Raw genomic sequence first — 21453 nt, 5'->3', positions numbered from 1 at the left:
CCAAAAGAAAACTGCTTTCTCCCTGAGTATTTTTCTAAGGAGTGGTTACCTTTCCTGGAAATTGGCAGAATAGGTAATAGGAAACAAAACTGCTATTAAAAACACAAAGTGCCCCCCTATAAAGTCTTTGTAGAAGCAGTTTGGTTTATAAGGTGTAATCCATGAAACAAACAAAGCACCGCTGGTGAGTAAAGCTATTGCAGTGATATTTCTTTGTATGCTGTAGTCAGTGAAAATAGTGCTGAAATAATGAATCTAATCCATTCAAAATTGCCACATGACTGAACAGTATCTGCTAAACTACAAACTATGTACCTACACTGTGTCTTTGAAGTAATCCTTCCTTTACCAGTGCTGTGTTAGGGATTATTGCTGCGTTATTCCAGTAAAACTGTTCATTGTTAACCTTAAGTTTTGAAAAGTACTGAATGGATTCAAGTGTCAACTCTAGTTGAAAGGCTACGGGACTACTTCTATCTTATTTTAACAGGAACTAAGTGTCAGATTAAGATATTTAATTGCTTTATAACTTCCTTTCTTTTTTTCAGTGCATCTTGTCTGAAATAATAGAAGTCATATGAATGAGAGAAAATACAAACTGACTAGTGTTCCAAATCTCTCTCAGAAATTCTCAGTGTGTTTCTTTCCATCTAGTATAAAGGGAAACACCAATTTACTTCTGAGCCAGGCTGTCAGCTCTGACCTTACAGCTGTCTTTTTTTTATACTGGACTATGAATGCATTCTGAGATTTGAGTGAAGTGCTGGTATGACTTTTCAATTCGTAAGTTTGTGGGCCAAGAGCAAGGGTGCAGTTTACCTTATTAAGGTGTATCTATTTAAGGATAACCCATACCTTATTAAGATGTATCTATTTAAGGATAACCCAAATGTTCTTGGGAAATCCTATTTCCTTTTGCCATTTGGATAACTAGTCTGTTTACAGTATAGAAAAGTTGGGGCATAGCAGCTGAGCTGCCTTCAAAGCAATCTCTGCCCCTATTACTCGTTTCCAGTTGCTCATCGCAGTATCTTAACTCAGCCATTTGTGCAGCTGCCCAGTGAACTGAGATACTGGTCTGGCAAAGGAGGCTTTCTCTATATATTTCTCTCTCTCTCTCTCTCTCTCTCCCTCCTTTTTTCTTTTCATCCAAGTTTTTCTTTTTCTGCATGGAGCAGCGGGGGCTCATTCTTGAGCATGTTATTTTTTCATCTGGATCAGTTCTTCAGTGTGATTTTCCACACAGATAATAAATGCTTGCCCTAACGTGTATAGTTAGGGGAAAGAACTTGCATGTATACAAGTAACCCTAGCAGAAAGAAGAGGAAAGAGGGGGAGACGACATGCACTGGTGCTGCTGCCCAGATTTGTTCATCAGACTGTAACTTTGCAGTGTGGATTTCTAAATCTGCAATATAATGCTAAACATTTTAGCATGCAGCAGTCAACAGTGTCTCGTCCTGTTTTTGTCGCATTCCTTTGGGTTATAGAACTCACTGATGTAAAAACAGTTTCAATGATAAAGGCAGACATAATTGGCATCCCACCAGGAATATGCTGTGGGAGTCCCTACTTCAAATTAAACATAAACTGCTATCAACTCTTCACTCATTCAGCTGGGAACATGGAAGGAAAAACTGATTAGATGTGCTCAAATTTGCTGTCATGAGAAGTTCCAAATTGCCCTTGCTATGACAACACATGAGAAAACGCCAAATAAGTTTTCTGTCTTGTGTGAAGTGAGCAGTTTTCAGTTAGCTGTTAATTCATAGCATCAAAGAGCACATCTGTGTGGGTTCTGGCTATGACTGAAAGACTTGTGTGTGTCTTACTACTGACTTCTACTGCAATGTATATTTGTGTATTCCACTTGCCAGTAGCGTGTCTCTTGAGTTAGTAAGGAAGAGGAAGAACCTTGAGCTCGTACAGGTATGAGCAGTTATTTAACCAACATATTGCATTGGTTTAGTTTAATTAAAACTGACACTTTCAGTGAATTTTTGTCTAAAAACACAGAAGATGCTTTTCTAAAAGAGATCGCCTAGTCTTGATTTCCGGTCCTGAGCATAATCCACCTGGAAAGGAGGTGGCAAAATGTCTCAGTATTGCCTACTGTAGAAGTCTTGGGTGTTCTTTCCTGTTCATCTAGTAAGCTTGCAGATCTATGGCTTTTCTTTAGTGGCATAATTCCTGCTTGGTAAAAATGCTTATCAAAAAGCTAACTTGGAAATGCTTGTTCGTTGGTTTTGGTTTTTTTAGTTAGTTTGCACATACTGAGATTAAGTGCTGTATTCTACAGTTTTCCTTTGTGCCTTCAAAACTATGGGTCTGCTTGAATCGTTGCATAGCTACAGGCTAATATTCCTGAAATTTATTTTGCTGACTAATTCTAAGAAAACTTTGCACAACTAATGTTATGAATATTAACTGAAATAAGTCTATGGAGTGATTGCAATTGATGAATAAGGACCTTTGGAAGATGTTTAGTGCCAAACGGAAAGTTTTCAGAGTTCAGTTTCATGTTTTGTAACTAAAGGTTTAAATTTCCATTAGATATTTTTGTATAAGAATGTAGACAGTAAACAGTCTTCTACATCAGATGTTAATGAAACATGTAAATCTGGTAATTTTGGAATAAGCTCAGAACTTAGTAAAGAAAGGGAAGATTTAAATTGATGACTTGCTGTTGCTTCCCTTCATGGACTTGCACTTTCAAAAGCTTTGCAAGGAAGCAAGTTATGTTTGCAAAAATTGAGCAGAGAAAAAGGCTTAAATGATAACTTTGTGTACCAGCAGACACAACTTTGGAAATTTGTAGTAGGCAATGCAACAGAAATTCTATCTTGTTTCTGTAATGGCAGAACAAAAAGCTTCATCTGAAAATTTAGAATGTGTTTGTATGTTGTAATGTTCATTTAGCAGCAGCACTAGATTTATGTGTAAATCCTATGAAATTGATGAAAACAATTTTTTAAGTGACTGGGAGGAGAGCAACCAGTCTCTTTGCAACTTTGAGAGAGAGACTTTTAGCAGCTACCTTTGGAAGTTCATTGTAATTGGGCAAACCATGAATCCAAAGCTAACTTTTATCTTGTTAAATCCTTCTCTTGTGTGTGCTGCTGTAAATGACAGTAGGGCAGTGCTTGGCTTTTTCTATTAAAAAAAATTAATTGACGTAGCATGTTTGCTTATGCACAGACTTTTAGATCAAATATGTTTAATAATAAACTTCTTTTTTTAGTCAAAGATGGGGATAAATAAATACAGCTGTTTTGTTTTAATCAAATTTTTATACTTTTGTTCTTTGCCGGTATAAGTGGTGAGTGAGGATTCTTGGTGATATACATCTGTTCATTCAATTAATTGTAGCACTGACTAATTTTTTTGCTAGAGTTTTAGGGACTGCCTTTTCAATTTGGATTTTTTTTTTCTCTTAATTTATAGATATCTGATGATGGTCGATATGTCTTGCTGTCCATTCGAGAAGGATGTGATCCAGTGAACAGACTGTGGTACTGTGATCTCCAGGCAGAGTCTCAGGGTATATCAGGTATGTGTTTTCTTGCTTTGTAGATTTTTCTTCATCTTTCATTTCATTCTGAGAAAATACACACTTCTAGAACTTGGTTGTCTTTGTTACGTTTCATTAGAAACAAACATTCTTAGTTTTGTAGTTTAAAAAGTCCCAAGGAAAAATTGGATAATAACGACACCCTTAGCAGTGTATGTTCCATTTTTTCCTACTCCACTAATATTTTCCAGTGCTTAATTTTTTCACATTTCACAAGTGTATGTCTCTCTTCAATCATTGATCTCCTTTAAAAAAAAAAAAAAAAAAAACAGAACAACAAAGCAACCTGATTCTCCAGCTTCTATGTAACATTTTCACTGTATAGTGAAATGAAAATAAGCCCTTTAATGTATTAGTAATAAAACTTGGTTCTGTAATGATGTTATTCTTAGTAGATACTTCTACTGTAAGATTTCAAATAAACATTTATGAACTGTTGCCTATTTGTCTTCTAGTTGAATTACCTTCTGTCTTTTGTGTATTTGCCATGCTAGCCTCAATACTATGGGCACAACGCTTGGTACTTTGATTCACCATAATATGACCATTTTAATGATCAGTGGCTTTTGTGTTTCCAGAATACTGGCATTGGTGAAATCTCTTCCTAAATATACGCTTTGCTCTGTACACAACAACTTAGTTCTTTGACTCTTTGTTGCTTCCATTTTCAAAAAACTTCATTGGTAATGAATACTGCAGCAGCTCCTCATTGAATATTGAATTTAAGCAACTTGTTCTCTTGCCTGTAAACAGAATATTCAAAGCTTATGAGAGTGATTAGAACTGGTAGCAGCTCTGCAGTGGTGAGGGAGAGGGGAATGTATTTTTATTTCTCTCTGTCAGTGCCTTTATTATACTTACTGGTTGCGTGGTCTTCCCTTAATTAGTTGAACAAGTCTTAGTACAGTAGATTGAATTTTGGTGAGTTAAGTGTTAAAGATGATAGTTCACACTTCAAAACTCCTTCCTATGGAGAATATTGATATTTACTGTGTTCATGTTGTTCTGCACTTTTATAAATGATATTTCTTAATTACTTTTAAACTTGTCTTAGACAAATTGTATTAAGCAAAACTGCTAAGTTACTTAATGTAGGAAATGGCAGGTCTAATGACAATCATTACAGATACTTTCTGTGAAAATCTATTACAGACATTATACTGCATAGATAAACTGTTTTGTATAGTGATGCATTTTTGTAAATGATAAATTGGATTGTCATTCAAGATGACATTTTCCAGCTAGAGGCAGATTGAATTAAAAAGAGTTGCTCTCCTGCCATATTTACTCTCCCATTTATAGATACGTTGAACAACCTTGATAAGAAAACTAGCATGAAGCCTTGGCAGACCATGGATGAGATAATGAAGCTTCTATTTTATACTGTCTGGTATTAGGTAAAAGTGTAGTTTAACCTTTTCCAGGCTTGGAAATGCTGCTTTACAAAAAATATTTCCTTCAGACCAGTGTTTTGACTTGCCTTCTTGTTTGTTTGTGGGTGGAAATTCTTTTTCCTCTCTAAATTCTCTATTTCCCTCTATAAAAGGAAAGATGTAGGTATAACAGTTTGCTTGCACAAATTCTGTTTTATAACCTCATGTACCTTTGTTATCTAAGTTGCCAAATGCATTTTCAGTATGAAGTATCAGTATCTTTATCCATGTCTTTCTGCCTTCATGTTAGTAAGCACAGATTTAACAATAGACATGAGATGTTTCCTAGAGATGATTTTCCATTCACGTGTAAGTACCCTGAATCACTGGTCCTCTAGTCTTTGGCCAGAAATGGTAAATTTGAGCGAGCGTTAAATGTGTGAGCTTAGTTTTCTGACTAGCGACTTGGACCACAAGAAGTGTAATTTCAGCTCAGTTTGTGATTTTCTGGGTCAGCAAATGTAGAAGTAATTATTTGTGAAGTTCAGAGAAACTAATACCAGATTTCATTAAGGTGATTTAGATAATAAATGAGCAGGTCTAGAATATGCCTGAAATTGAGTTTAATAACAATTCTGTTTCTTGATTTAACACCTGCACTTAACTACAAATTAGGAGAGACTGTTCAGTAATATTCCAAGGGATGTTCAGATGAGTGAAGATGGAGAGAATTATGTATAATGGAAGCACATTCTTACAAAACCAAAGGATATAAAAATACTAGCCCTCCTTATGTTGTCTATATGTTATGAGTTTGTGTGTGTGTAAGTAGTGAATCATGCTACCAGTTATGAAGGCTCAAGGCAGTTAAGTCTGGAGTATCTGTGCTTTTTAAAGCATGTTATGTTATTCTTCTATCTTTTAGCTTTTAGAACATGTTTTATTTATAATGGGAAGAATTCGTACTTTTGGTTAAGTCTTAGGGATTTCTTACCATTTTCTTTCCTCAGAATTATTGACTGTTTAGTCTGAGCCTTTATACTTGCTTACAATGACCTGTTTACTCAAAAATCTGTGGTAGAATTCAGAATATCATCTTTCTTTCAAAAAAATATTTATATGTGTATATAAATAGGAATAAAAGGAAAAAAAGCAGGACAGTATTTTTCCAGTGTCCTGGATGATACTTGAAATAAATAATCGGTTTTTCAGACTTTTGTTTTTCTTCCCTAATACAATTTATCCAGTAATGCAGTCGTTCTTTAAAGGATTTTAAGTTTTTTAAGTTTTACAGTTCTTTAAACTTACTTGAAGAGCATTGAACAGAAAAAGCAGTGAATCTTTTTCAGAACATTTGCCTTCCCTGGTTTGTTTGTTTGGTTTTCGTTTTGGAAGGAGTGGGAGAAGAAAAAGCAACTGCTAATCATGACACACTTCAAATGGTTGTTTTTTAAAGTTGCTCCATAGCATATCTTTGTAAATATCATTTCCTCTATATCATCATGAATTTGTTTTTTAAAATGCTCTTTCTCATAGAGTGCCACTGCAGTTGAAATGCCCACACACGAAGTCATGAATTAATGTCACTTTAGACAGAATTGCACAAAAATGCAGAAAACTGATTCTGATCTGTGATTTATTACCCCAAAAAGCTTATTTCAAAATGTCATGTAAACTAACTTAGTCTACCTTTCTTGATTTTTTGATTGCTAGCAGCGCAATCTTTTCCTTTGAGAGGAGGCAATCAAATTTCTTAGTTGTTTAAATAGTTTTCTTTAAAAAGGTGTTCTCTTAGTCAAGAAATATGACCACTTAACATTGGATTTCTTTTCCCTACAATGTACTGAGGGCCTTTGTGGAGCTGATTGTAATTCTTTCACTATTTCCTTGGGACAGTGATTGCAGTGATAAACAGACATTTGTTTGGCCTGCTTACTTACAAATGGTTGTGTAGAAGTCACGTAGTTCAGTGTTGTGACCTCAGTACTGAAAGCCAAAACTGCCAGGTTTGTAGGAAAACTATGGGAATGTCTGTGAAATGAAATTACATTTATAGGCCATTACTTTACTCCAAAGACAGTGAAGCATATCTTCTGAGAGAGAGTGAGAGTTGCATCAAAACCTAGGTTTGGTGTGTCCTTATCTACTATATTAAAAAGAAAGCTTTTTTTTAGTAAATGTGTAAATAGATCTTTTAATTATTGACTTTCTTTTTGCATTGTTGAGAGTAATTTCTATGTTAGTCTCCAGTGATTCTGCAGCCTCAGGATCTCTTGAATCCTTGAATGAGTCAGAAGGAGTAGAATCAGTTTCTTGAAAACGGTGTAACCTTACCCAAAAGGAAGAACCAATTTGTTCTATTCAGGGAAGATTGTACGAAGAAATTTCTCTTGGCAATAATGCATCTGTTGCCAATACTGTTCTCTCAATGAAATGAGAATTTTTTTCCTTCTCATAAACCTTAGAATTCTTTATTTTAGCATTCTTTATTTTATGCCTTATGTGGTAGTCTCATGCACTGACACAGTGAACAAAGCAATAATTATGGTGTCTTCCAAAGGTGGACTCAAATTATCTGCTCTTCCAGAGTGTTTTGAACATTCATTATTGTAGCTTAACCTTGTCTAATTGCAGAGTGATTTCATTCTTGTTTTACATGAGGTGAAAATATAAGCTGAAAAACAGTGCAGTAGGATTCTCCTAATGAGAGGGAACAGAAGAAAATTTAAATGGCCTCTTCAAAAAATAGTGTGGCAAGTTTTCATAGTGTACCTCTTAATTAGCTGTGATCTCCAAAACAGACAGACAAAAGAATCCAGCTCCCAGGGCAGCTGGGCATTAATGATTCTAATAATGCTTCTAAATGCAATTAACAGATTATCTAGATAATTATGCTAATAATTTAAGATATCTCATCTTTTATCAAGGTGTTACTGTAACTTTTGCATTGTGTTTCCTGAGAAGTAGACAGGTCTCAGATATTTTGGCACCCCTTCACAATCATCTGAGTCAATATACCCTCTACTACCGTTTACTCTTGTTGAAACATGGACTTAATGTGACTACGTGTTTTATTTGCATTGTTCTCAGTACCACCCTTGTGCTGTAAGTCTTGAACCCTTCACATCTTCTGAATGACAGAAGTGTGTGTTCTGGCTTCCCACTGCTTCACCTTCGGTATGGGATAGGCTGCCTGGGTAACTCGGGCTATGTCTGTACACAAGCAAGTTGTACACAGCCTTTTATGCCCTTACATTGAAGCCAAGAGGTACATGCCAACTCATCTCTGTATGCTAGAGGCCTCTTCACTCCCAGATGTAACTGTCCAAGTGGTCTCTTGACCACTTGAATGATTTTGGTTAACACCATCCCCCAAACTGTGGCCACAGGATTCTCTCCCCTGTGGATTATTTGAGATACGAAAATCAGTAAAAGTTTATCTGTCATTTGTGATGTGAATAACAGCTCTCTTCTCTGAATTCTTTGAATAATTTGATGGCATCCTGCTTATGCTGAGTCCCAGTACAGTTGAGTTAAAATGTCAGCAGATGACTTCATAGAAATATCTACATCAGATTTCAGAATATCTGACTTAGATTAAACATTCTTTCACTAGCATAAAATAATGACAAATAATGAGAGGAAAGGAACTGAAAGAGTTTGGAAAGTTGGGATGACTCCTGTTCTTTTAAAGAGAATGATTGATCTCATGACTGAATTACTGTATAAGCTTGATGGACTTACGGTATAGACTAATTTTGTATAGAACTTGTGTACCTACTGGAGAGGGCTTGTTGGTTTGGCTTGTTGGTGTTGTTTTTTTTTTTTTAGCAAGGTTTTGTCATTACTGGTATTTACTGTGACGCAAGATAGTTCAGTTTTAGAACTGATCTATGGAATAAAAGGAGCAGAAACAAATGGATTGGTTTCTAGAGAGTTCCTTAAGGAACTTATTTTGTCTGTTCCTGGACATAAGTCATAAATCAATTAATAGTGTGCTATGCAACTGGTTGTCTGTATTGAAATATCATTGTAAAAGAGGACTAGGCACTGTGTTGGTATATGGTTTAAAGGATGTACAGGGTGGACAAATGCAGGCTTGTAGTAGTTGCTTTCAAATTTGGAGTTCTGTTTTTCTTGGGCTGGATAACACATAGATTGACACATAGATTGAATATATAATAATAACAAAGTATAGTTGTTTTAAATCTCTTCTGAGATTTAAATGATTTGAATTCATTTTTTCATTAAGCTAATCCTACGACTAGCTTCATTATTGAATGCAGTGAATTCCAGTGTGGCTGGGGTGGGTGATGAACTTTTTTACATTATGCTGTACTGCAGAAATGAAGTCACAACTGAATTTTGTTAGAAGTAATGGGAGAGTTGTTTCCAGACCCTTCGTGTTTGAGAGGAGGTGATGGACAGAGCTGATATGTTTCAGATAATTAGCTGGATTTCTGTGCTCTTCCTGCAACTATTAAACAGAAAGTGTCTCCATTAATTGCAATTCTTTAGGATAATTACAGGCCTAGATCTCTGTGCTGCTTGCAAAGGTACCCGTGGCAGTGAAGCTGTTAGTTCTCATACTCCTTAAGGTTAAAGGCAAGGGAAGAAGCAGAAAAGACTACAAAACTAAGACCGCTTCCAAAAAATTGAGAGAAACATTCCTCCGTGGCATTTGAAAAAAGTGTTAAGTGGAGGTGAGAGAGAAAATAAGCCAATTAAAATGCAGCTGTTCACAAAAAGATTCATAGAGAACTATTTGCAGCGCTCTTAAATGAGCATTCATTATTTCAGAAATTGTACTGATTGGCAAAGAGGGAATGAGGGATACTGAAAAAATGAAAGCAAATGTTAGGATAAGATAGATATTAACTCTCTCCCAGCCAAAACTGGGACAGCCTAGGATCTAGCAGATAGCACATCTGACGTAGGTGCCTTTTACTTGTTTTAAGGATGTAGTGCTTTAACAACAAAACTCTAATTTAGTCACATTTAAAAAGAGATGAAATAGCATTAAATTAAAAATAGGAGGTGCTTGGGTTGCTCCAATTAAAATTTCATTCCATTTTATAGTAGCTTGCTGTGGAAAGACGCATACAAGTAGTCTGACTTCGCAACTGGGAGCTAGAAATGTACAATTTAGGGGGAAGAAAACAAAAAACATTTTTACTTATCTATTAAGAAAGATCAGAGTAAAGTGTTTTTTTATTTTCTTTAGTCTGAAAGATTAAAAAATGAAAAATCATTGTCCTTCCAACAATTCAGTATTCAGTTCTCACATTGTTTGGCTTACATTCCCAGGAAAGTAGGGGTAGGAAAATCCATCTAAAAAAATCCATCTTGGGAAAAGAAATGAAGTAAGAAAGGAAAATGATGAAGCAGTGTATTTCATGTATAGAAATGAAAAACACTCATCAAATATTTGCCTGAGGGAACTCAGAAGATGACTGTGAATTCAGAAATGAGTCAGCTACTGTGGGAATTATGGTCCAACACAATATAGCCTATAGCAGGCTTACAGAAGTTATTTCTTTCCTCAGCAGATGGAATCAATGTGTAGTCTTCCGTTTTTACTTTTATTTACATTTGAAATGCAATCATAACAAGAAAAATATTTCCTTTTTCAAATTGAATTCATTAGTTTCTGGCTGGTTTGAAAAGAAGAATACAACAGGATAAACATATCCAGTTGGAAGAAAAAAAAAAAAAAAAAAAAAGCAAAGCTGTAAAAGCCTTTTTACTTCCTTAAATTTTGAACTTCTTTTCCTGTTTATGCTCAATTACATGCCCATCTTGTTTTTCATTGGATATTTAGACAATACAAATAAATTAAATTTGCAGCTTTTCTGTGTAAGAGGCTGAAATGAGCGAACCGGGCTGTCCCATGAGAATCAGCAAGAAATGGAACAATTAAATAAGTAAGCCTTTTTTGTTAACAATTCATAAGTAGTAGGAGCAATGCCTTACTTTCCAAAGTAGCAGGACAATATTCTAGCTTTCCCTTTGTGTCTCATTCCAGATAGCTGAAAAAACAATAAACAAATCACTCTTTTGAGCTTTTCTTTATCCCACTGGTCTCCTTGTCTGACTAAGAGAACCTGACAGTCATCAGTGCTGATTTAAATTGTTCTGTTGTCTTGAGATGCCTGACTTTGCTTCCTTACCTTTAGCTGCCTTGGTTGTTTAAAAAATTTTTTTTCCCCTTATAATTTGATGTTTCCATTTGCAAGAGCGAGCATCATCTTCAGTGATCTAGCTAGTGAGGAAGAATTACAAATAAGGAACATAATGTGTATTTTAATGTTTCATCCTTTACTGAATAGTTCTGTAACATGATATGGACATTAAAATATTGAAATGTTTAAGTATTTATCTTTCAGGTTCTTTACTACCCCATGGAACTCACAGTCCTGAGCTACATTTCTATTGTTAAATTCAAAGAGAGGCAGAAAAAAGATGCATTATAAATCTACATACTAAGCTACTAGAATTAGAAAGTCAGCAGTGTTGAAGTGGGATGCACAAAGTTGAAAATACATTGGATGCAGACACTCCCTCTGCTTTCATGCTGCCTGTCTGAGGTATTACAAGACATGCAAGGAGCCAGTGTTTCTCTTGTTCCTTTTGTGCTTTTTCCAGTCAGCTCAGGATAAGAAGCACTCACCTACACAGTGAGAAGATCTGATTTCATCTCTCTTGCTGTGTTAAAAGATTTGATGTGCTCTCTCCTACCTATCAAATACTGTAAACATCAGATTTTATTACTTATCTTTCTAAGCTTTTCTTGCATGTAGCCAGACCCTGCTTGAACTGGCTTCCTCTATACTAATAAACTTAATGGATTGATGAATGTTTTCTGGCACTAAGACCAGCTGACTTTCAATGACCTATGTCAATACTTGTACAACCCTCTTACTCTGCAGTGCTTGGGTGGCTGCATCCAGACTGCTTATTAGAAATGATTCCTAGCCTTAAATCATACCCCAGCCTGGATTTTTTTTTTTTTTTTTTTTTTTTAAGACTAATTAATTTATTTTTATTGATGTGTTGATGTAGTCTGTGATTTACACAATTGAGAAACATCAGTAGGGGTTGACTTGTGCTGCAGTCTCTTTTCAGATGTCCATGGAACAACTGCTGACATTCAAGACTTTTCAACTGCATGCCATTGCAGTTTTCTCTATCTCGATGAACATTCATTGTATCACTTACTCCATTTGCAGTAGAAAGTTTTGAGACAATACAGTGTACTGAGTAACCCAGAGGTTTGAAGATAAAGAAGTTGGAATGTATGTACAGCTCTCGCCCTGTATTTCCCAACTCCATTTGTAGGAATCCTCAAATCGTTAACAGTAGTAGGAAGTACTGGCATCAGTGCTCTCCTGACATCTAACTGGTAGAAAATCGCATGAACAAGACGACTTCTACTCTAGTGATAGCTGCTTAGAATTTAATTTAGTCTGAGCTGGTTGGCTAGGATCCTTTGGTCTCTGTGGAGATGAGGGAAGTGGTACTTCCAGGTAGCAGTTTTCTTTATCCTAAGCAATAAAGAAGTATTGTCTTTCTTTTCATGAAATGTATCAGTATTCTGGATTAATAGCTTAGTTTTGCATATCTTAGGTAATAAACAGTGGAATGATTTTTGCAACAACCTGAATAACTACCTGAATGGCAAATAAGGGAAGTTAAATGATGACATTTGTATTTGGTGGCAGAAGCTGAAGAGGACTTTGGAGCCCTTATAGTAGGTTCTGTCTATGTAATCTAGGTTTTGGAAAAACTGGAACAGGTACCTTAAGGAATGCAAAATAAAAGCTCACCTTCATTATGAAACAACTGTTTTATGATTTATGGAGTTTCAAAATGGATAGTATGATCATGTAGTGTAATAGCTTACATATCTCACTAGCTTCCATGCCAATTTTCATCCGGAGGTTAGAATATGCTTTTAATTGTGCAGTCCTCATTTGTTTTAGAAGTAATTCTGTACAGGTGTTCTAGTCAGATAGGTGTTTTGCTAGGAGTGGAGTATCTCTTCCCTATCATTTGTAACTTTAAAGAGCAGAGTTTGTTAGCAGTATAATCCTGATAACTAGAATCAATCTGTTTTTCTTTTAATGAGTTTGGCAGGTCTGTATTTGTGCCATTTCTCCAGGCTGAAAGAAGCCTCTATTAAGTGCACTCCAAAACATGGCATGGTTTTAAGCTTTGTCATATTTCTTTGCTGGTCTTCAATAGATCTCAACTATCAGCAACACAGATTCACGTTATCCTTCCTTTAAAATAGTAATAATAATAATAATCTTTTAGCCTCAAAAAGGAGATCTTGTTCAAACTACTGAGCAATGAATTTCTTTGTATCTTACTTTTTCTGTGGAACTTAGTCTTTTTTTTTTCCATCTCAGGTATCTTATCTGTCGTGGCTAATGTTTATGTAACAGAGCAGTTACTCTTTTAGGGAATACCAAGCGGACTTCACTTGGTGTATGGTAATACAAAGTAGTCAGTAAAAAAGTTAATCCATGAATTGCTTGCAGGTAAGAATTAAACTGTGTGTCTTACATGCTTCACTGTGCACCAGGGATGGCGATGGAAATAGGGTAATACAATGCTGGAATTACTTTTCTAAGGAAATACTGAGGGAGACTGCAGACTCATGAATCTGATGTCTGTGCAATGTAAGCTAGTAGAAAAGTACAAGAATGTAATTAGTAGTTACCTGAATAAAAATGAGACTGCTTCAGTTTTGGAAAGGAAAAGTTTGCCTTACAAACCAGTTGGTACTCTTTGAAGGGAATGTAGGTAAACTAATTTGTACAGTCATGTTGGATTTCTGAAAGGCTTAAAACTGAGTATGTCACCAAAAAATTATTCTTTCCAGTGTGAGCACAGCGTAGAGATATACACCATTGTGTATTTTTCTTTGCTGATGTTGTCTTTTGAGATGAAATTGTTTTCGCTCCATACTTTGTCTTCAGCTCAGCTTGTTTGCTTAGGTGCTATGTGTATTTTAAGTCTAAAACTGAAAATTGGTATTTTAAGTACTTGAGGAAAATGTTAGTTGTGGAAATTTGCTGGGTCTTCTGTCAGCTCTGCTGTACATTTAGTACAGCGCTGTAGATGTCAGCTAGTCCAAAAAAATTACTTCCATGTGGAGGGAACCTCTGGTTTAACTCTTGTCTTTTTTACGAAATACTGTTTGTCCAATATTTGCTATTTCATTATTACTTTAGTAATTATCACTTAATACATTTCATTAGCTTTCTATACAGCTTGAATTGTGGCTCCTTCTTGCATGTACTCTTTAAATTGTGAATGAAAAATGATGTAATTAAAGACTTTATGCAAGCATGACATTAGTTCTGCTGTAGTGAGAACAGCTGTCTTCTATATTCATTGATTCTTTACATATTTCAAGTGTCTGGGGACCAGTGGAAATCAGGTTGCACTGTGTAGGATAGAAAATAGTCTTGAATCTAAGTGGAGATTACATCTAAGAAATGAGAGTAGACTGTTTCCCCTTTTCTATATAGGAATACATGTGATACTTTGTCAACAGCCATGGGTTAATTGAATTTACAGTGTGATCTTCTATAATAATCCTTGCCAGAGTGTTTTCCCTGGAAGACAACTTATGAAACAGTGCTTCTATTTCCTTCCACTAATATTAAAGGAAGCATCTTTTCTGCGTCTGATGTTAGATAGAATGTTCTTCATGCTTCCCTTCCCTCCTTCACAGTATTCATACTGTGTATAGGATGAGTCATTTTGCTCTTCAAATATTCAGTTGTCAATTCTGACAAATTTGTATCTATTCTTTAATGAGTGTTGGGATTCTTGTTGGTTTTGTTTCTCTGTTTGTCAGCTACTGAACCTATTAATATAATTTAATTTTGTTTTGAGATTCAGTAGCAGAGGTGCAACAACTGTATGTTGTGTCAGTAAGGATAGCACTGTGGGTTCATGTCCAGGTGTCTGTCTCTCATTCAAGACATCAGAATTCCCTACTTTTCTTGCAGAGCTGAACATAAATGTCTCAAACATTGATTTATACAATTTTTTTTAAAACTATCTACTGCAGTATATTTATTAAGAAAAGAAATAAAAGCAGCACAATTGCCCAGTAATTCAGTATTGTAAGGCACAATTTTTTTAGTAGCTGTTCTATTAAACTTGTCTTCTACAGTACTGGCAATGCTCTGGAGTTTGCTTGTGTGTTGAACCAATCAAGCAAAAGAAACTTCTCATTAATCACCTTACTTACCTGTTGTACTCAATATACCTGAAAATGCATCATACTAAGCAAACAGTTGAATACATAGCAATCAAGCATTTATACATTAGAAAACCTTGCTGTACAAGTTTGGTTTTTTAAAAGATAACTTTTTTTCTCCTAACACGTTTCTTATTTTTCCTGTGTCTGGCAATAACTTTTTCCTTCTCTCCATAGATTGTTTTTTTGATTACGTTGTCAGCCTTGACTATTTATTCTTCTGAATCTTGTTTGGTGCAGGGACAAGGGAAGTTAGCACAAATATGTAGGCGTGCGAAGGGGAGTAAGTGAAAGCTCTTTAATCAACCTTGGATAAAATCTTAAACCAACATGACATAGCCAATTGGTCTTTTTGAAGTTCTTAGTACTGACCTTTTCCTTTTTGTATTATAGCAGTGCCCAAGAAGCCTAATAGAGAATTGAGATCCTCTTGTTACAGGTACAATAGAGCTGATTTATTAATCGCCACCACAGAGCTCTGAACAGACCCCACTCTTTTCTTCCTGGGGGAGCTGCATCATGAGAACAGAGCAAGAAAAGAGGGGCACAAAGCAGGTTGAGGTGTAGAAGAGAGACCTTTCTTACATCCTCAAAGGATGCATCAACTCTGAAAGACTGCTGTGGGTTTTGTAAAGCAGAAAACTTAGAAGACTTAGAGTAACAGCCAGTTGAAAAACACAGGCTACAGCCTAGGTTGTTGATTGGAAAAGATTTTCCTGTGAACGCAGGTTTGCAGATGTTGAAGATGTGGGGAGCTTGGAGAGAGGATGGTGATGGAAGTTCCTTACGTTTGGGTATTTGGGAGCAGAGACTTTGATAGTTTATCTGAGAATCAGAGAATCGTAGAATTGCTCAGATTGGAAAAGACCTCAAAAATCATCAAGTACAATTACAACCTAACTATACTACTCTAACAACCCTCTACTAAATTGTGTCCCTGAGTACCACATCCAAACAGTTTTTAAACACAACCAGGGATGGTGACTCAATCATCTCCTGTGGGGAGCCTATTCCAGTGCTTAACAACCTTTTCTGTAAAGAAGTTTTCCCTCATATCCAAATTAAATCTTCCTTGGTGCAATTTGAGGCCTTTTCCCCCCTTGTCCTGTCACCAGTGAGAAGAGACCAACCCCACTGCTGCTGCACCAACTTTTCAGGTATTGGAAGAGGGCAGTAAGGTCTCCCCTCAGCCTCCTCTTCCCCAGACTAAACAGCCCTGGCTCCTTTAGTTGCTCCTTGTAGAGTGTATTCTCCAAGCCCTTCACAAGCCTTGTTGCCCTTCTTTGGACCTGCTCCAGCAACTCAGTGTCCTTTCTGTACTGAAGTGCCCAAAATTGAGCACAGTAGTCAAGGTGAGGCCTCACCAGGGCCGAGTACAGGGGCAGGATTACTTCCCTAGTTCTGCTCACCACACCATTCCTGATACATTCCAGGATGCCGTTGGCCTTCTTGGCCATCTGGGCACACTGCAGGCTCATATTCAGCTGCCTGTCCATCAGTACACGAAGTCCCTCTCCATCAGGCAGTTTTCCAGCTACTCCTCCTCGAGTCTGTAGGGTTGCCTGGGGTTGTTGTGACCAAAGTGCAGGACCCAACACTTCGTCCTATTGGAACTCATACTGTTAACCTTGGCCCATTAATCCAGTCTATCCAGGTCCTTCTGTAGTGCCTTTCTCCCTTCTGGCAGATCAACACTCCCTCCTAACTTGGTGCCATCTGCAGACTTAGTGAGGGTGCACTCAATCCCCTCCAAAATCATTCATAAAGATGTCAAATAGAAGTAGCCCTAGTATCCAGCCCTGGGGGACCACTTGTGACCAGCTGCCAACTGTATTTAACTCCATTGACCACAACTCTTTGGGCATGATCATCCAGCCAATGTTTCACCCATCAGAGCATACACCCATCCAAATAATGGGCAGTCAGTTTCTCCACAAAGTTGTGGGGGAAACTGTCAAAGGCTTAACTGATGTCCAGGTAGACCACATCGACAGCCTTACCTTTATCCACTAAGTGAGTCGCCTTGTCATAGAACAAAAGGATCTTTCATTGATCCTTCCATTGATCCAAAAGGATCTTCCATGCTGACTGGGCCTGATGCCCTCATTGACCTTAAATTGATCCGTGATGGCTCCCAAAGAAGAGTGAGAGGTAGATGAAGCACACAAAGGAGATAATCTTGCCTGAAATATTGAAGAACTATTAGCTTAAAAGAGGCTACACAAACTGAGCAGAGACCAAAGTTCAGTATTTGCTGGTTGCAAAGTTGTCAACTGGAACTGCTACTAGGCTGGTATGAGAAGCAAAGCAGGTTGCAAGAAGGACTTGAAAAGCAGTGTTATCAGCTGTAAGAGTTTCTTTATTCTGTGTTTTTGTTTAGAAGAGCATTGTGTTTTTCCTAGGCAAACTGAAGAAATGTGCTCTATGAGCAGGCAGAAAAGCAAATATGATGTTTGTCAACTTTCTGTTGATATTAGATGTATATGATTTTTTTGTACTTTTGTTTAGTCTTGCAGCTTATAAGGTCATCTCTAAAATAGATAAATAAACAGCAAAGAACAGTGCTATATACAGTAACATCAAAGGGATGAGTCAGTATATTGTATATAGGCTGAAAATGTAGATCAAATCCCTTGTGGTGAAAATGGACGAGAGAAAGGATAGTGAGAGGACAATAGACATCAGCTGGAAGGCTGAGTGTAGCAGGTGAAGAAAGACTTTTCTGTGTTTTAAGAAACTTTAAAATAATAATAATTTAAATAATAAATATTTAAATAAATAAATAAACACTTCAAAAATCTGTATTGAAACAAAGTCTTCCTGTCCTAGTTCCCTAGCAAATAGGGAAAAAAAAATTAGCTCAATCTTGTAAAAACATGTGGAAGCCTTAACTAAATTGTGTTTGCTTTAAGAAAACAGTTTCATATCCTGTAAATAGTAGTTCTCAACAGTTTTCTCTTGTTGTAGATGTTCTTAATTCAAGGGGATTCATTAGCAGTAAGGTTAAACAGGTTACCATTTGAATAAAGAGATCTAATGTCTAGCTGGACATCGCATTTATAAATAGTACTTGCAATCAGGTCATTTTTTGTCATGTTAAAGTGCGGTGTGAGAGATCACTGTTGGTTCCTGTTTCTCTATTGCTCTGTTTTGCTGCAGTAGGACATGAGCTATAACTCTCTAAACAAAGCATATATATTCCCTTCTGTCCTTTGTGTAATCATCTAAATGGAAATAGAAAATAGAATAAAATAGAAGCCTTGAAACTGATAATCTCTGCTTGTAAAAGTGCTTGATTTCTTTCTTTTGGGCTAGTCTTATCTATCTTTACATGCCTGAACTTTTTAACCCAGAAACAAAGATTGCCTCCTTCCATTCTTTTTTTTTTTTTTTTTTAGTTCAAAATATATTGCATTACAGTGAGTAGCCATCATCCACAGGATAAGTTGTACTGGGAGCTCTCTTTACAAAAGTGACAAAGGTTCTTTCCTTCCAGGGAAACCTTAGTATCTCCTCTCCTCCAGACATTGATAAATGAAATCTGATCCTATGAGGTTCAGATATTAATTTCAAACATAGTCCAAGTTTCTTGAGAATCTGCTTTACCTTTGGAGACCAGAGTGACACACTTAATTAAAGATTTGTGGCTGTGAAGAAGAAAGGGGGGGGGGGGGGGGAGGGGGGAGAGAAGAGTTAATTTTTGTAGCTGCCTTGGTCTGAGTGAAATCTTAAAAGCAAGCTGTATATTGCATGATTCAAAATGCAGGTAGTTTTTGATACACATGTAGATGATGCCAGTGAAGGGCTGCATGCTGCCCTGGATATGTTATCATACTACTAGGGCCATGAAGCTGTCTTCTAATTTGAACCACAGTGCCTACTGTGAGAATATCTATCATGTGTTGAATGTAAAGATTATTATGGATTAGTACCATGATATAAATTCTGGAGTAAATGCTCAGTTTTCAAAATCTCTTCTTATAAAGAATATTTGAAACTTGGAAGTCTCTGAGTGTGTGGACTTCCAGGTTGAAAAATCTCTAAAATAAAAGCCTGATGAATCTAATTTGCTGATATTCTGCAGTAAGACTGCTTCTGCATGAAAGTTCAGACGCTTTTTATATGGTGACTTGCTGAGCCTGTGCAGTTAAACTGTTGGCTGGTTTGAGTGGAAGCTGTGAAAATTAAAAGATAATTTCATCTGCTAGTCAATATAATTACTTTTGCAAGGAACATGCTACCACTTTTTTGGTTGATTTGGTTTGGTTTTTGTTAGTATGTTGGACACTAGAAAAGGATGTTGGCTATATAAACTAGCATTCTAAATATTCTATGGCTTTCATCTTCACAAGTGTCTTCTCTGGTGACAAAATAGTGTGACAATTTGCAGTAGGATGTAACTTTTCATATTACTTTTTTAATTGAACTTAGGCTCCCACTGTAGCAAGTTCAGAAGTTGAGGTAACAGGGAAACTTTTGATGCTTAAAACATCAAAAGTAGTATGTATTATGTAAAAGTATTATGTATTTTCTTAAGAATACTTTTTTGCATCCAACTGAAACTACAGAGTGTAAGATGAAGTATAATTAAATGGCGATTAGTATTTTATAGCTTTACCTGATCACTCTGACTGCTGGAATACATGAAAAAGGTTGAGTAAGAGTTCTTCTTGCTCTTAATTTTTCTCCCAAAATCAGATGAAAAACTGCCATTAGCTGATAAGTAAAAACCTTGTCTCTCCAGCCAGCATAGTGAGGCGGTTATTTGCCACAAATGGAATGTTTGGCCTTTCCATGAACCATGAAATACGGAAGGAATTACTGAGAACATTAGCAAGCTGATGAAGAGTGATTCTCTAGCACTCTGTCTTTCTCAAAGAGGGCTGATGGCAGGCTCTCTGTGATCATTCTTGCTGTTATAATCACAGTTTGTTCAAATTAGCTTTTCTTTCCCCTATAGTTTTCATCAGTCAGCCACAAAGCTGCTTCATCACAGAGAACCCTCAGCAGACCATTGAATGTTTTGCAGTGTCCTGCTGAGGACTGAATCTGTGCTGCTTACTGATTTGATTTTCTTTTTGATCTCATTGATCTGAAAATTTTCTTTGAAAATCTGTACACTTTGTTATTTTTGCTCTAATTATTGCTGAAGAAGGGTCAGCTCTATGGGATTATGTTTTTCTGCTATGTGGCACAGCTTTTACTCACAGTCAGGTAAAGGTTATAAATCCTGTTCCTACAGTTGCAATTGTAATGCAGTTATTTGATGGTGGATACTTCTCTGGCAAAACATGTGTGCCAAACTGTTTATAGCTCTTAAGCAATGCACTTCAGTGGAAGGACTGGCAGGAACAAGGATTAAGTTATAGCAACATATAGAAAATTATCAACAACTTTAACCTCATGCTTTTCCAACAAGTATTGCATTGCATACTTATGTGAATTAAACTTCAGTGATTTTGGTGCTGAGGGTAAGGCAGCCTGGACTGAAAGCACTTCTTAGTGGATCACCTCTGAGATATATTCTCAACAGATTGCTAGTAAAAACTGTAAGTCTTAATAAAGATATTGTTCTTCACTTCTTCCTGCCTTCCCTTCGTTTAAAGAAGAATGAATTGAGTGCACCACCTCTGGCCTTGTCTTGGAATTAGAGATTTTTCTTTCTTAGTGCTTAGTTACTGAGTTTTATCTATCCAAACATAAAAAGTTAGGAAGAATTTTTTTATTTTTGCAAGTGCATTATTTTTTCAATTCATTTTATGTCTGTGACCATTCTTAGTTACAGAGTTAGATAAGTTAGTGCTTTTGGAACACTTTTTACTTCATAACTTAAAGATGTATTGTTTCTGTTACTGGAATGCTGTTTGAGTTTAAGACTGAAACAAGGAATCCTTCACCTGCCTTTAGATCAGGGTAAGCAGCAGCAGCCTTCCACTTATTGGCCTTAGTGATCTTTTGTCAAAGTATTTAAAGGGTGAGGAGAAACTGTTTAGACAACTAGATGCATGTATGTGTTTGCTTTTGGTCATGGATTTAATCAGCAAGTTAATGCCCATCCAGCCATACAATGGAAGGTGTGCATAAGTCTTTCACTATTTGCTAAGAATGAGTGTGTTGTATACATAAGCAGAGTACAGAGATCTGACTGCAGTCTGTGGCCCATAGCAGGTCCATCATCCTTGCTCTGATGGAAGATCTGGGCACTGCAGCTCCAATTAAGGTATTTTCAT

At 36.5% G+C, this 21453-nt stretch overlaps 1 protein-coding gene across 2 annotated transcripts in view; it reads left to right on the top strand.

The window, feature by feature from the left end:
• Window positions 1-21453, top strand: part of PREP (prolyl endopeptidase) — a 94651-nt gene that overhangs the window by 22927 nt on the left and 50271 nt on the right. For both annotated transcript variants that reach the window (XM_052696754.1, XM_052696764.1), the window contains one exon: window positions 3445-3550. In XM_052696754.1, coding sequence (XP_052552714.1) covers window positions 3445-3550 — 106 coding nt within the window. The remainder of the gene's footprint in view (window positions 1-3444; window positions 3551-21453) is intronic.

Source organism: Tympanuchus pallidicinctus, unplaced genomic scaffold (genome assembly GCF_026119805.1).
Source record: "Tympanuchus pallidicinctus isolate F22 unplaced genomic scaffold, pur_lepc_1.0 scaffold1, whole genome shotgun sequence".
Classification (NCBI taxonomy): domain Eukaryota; kingdom Metazoa; phylum Chordata; class Aves; order Galliformes; family Phasianidae; genus Tympanuchus; species Tympanuchus pallidicinctus.
The sequence above is the reverse complement of the archived record's forward strand: the minus strand, read 5'-3'. Positions and strand labels throughout refer to the sequence as shown.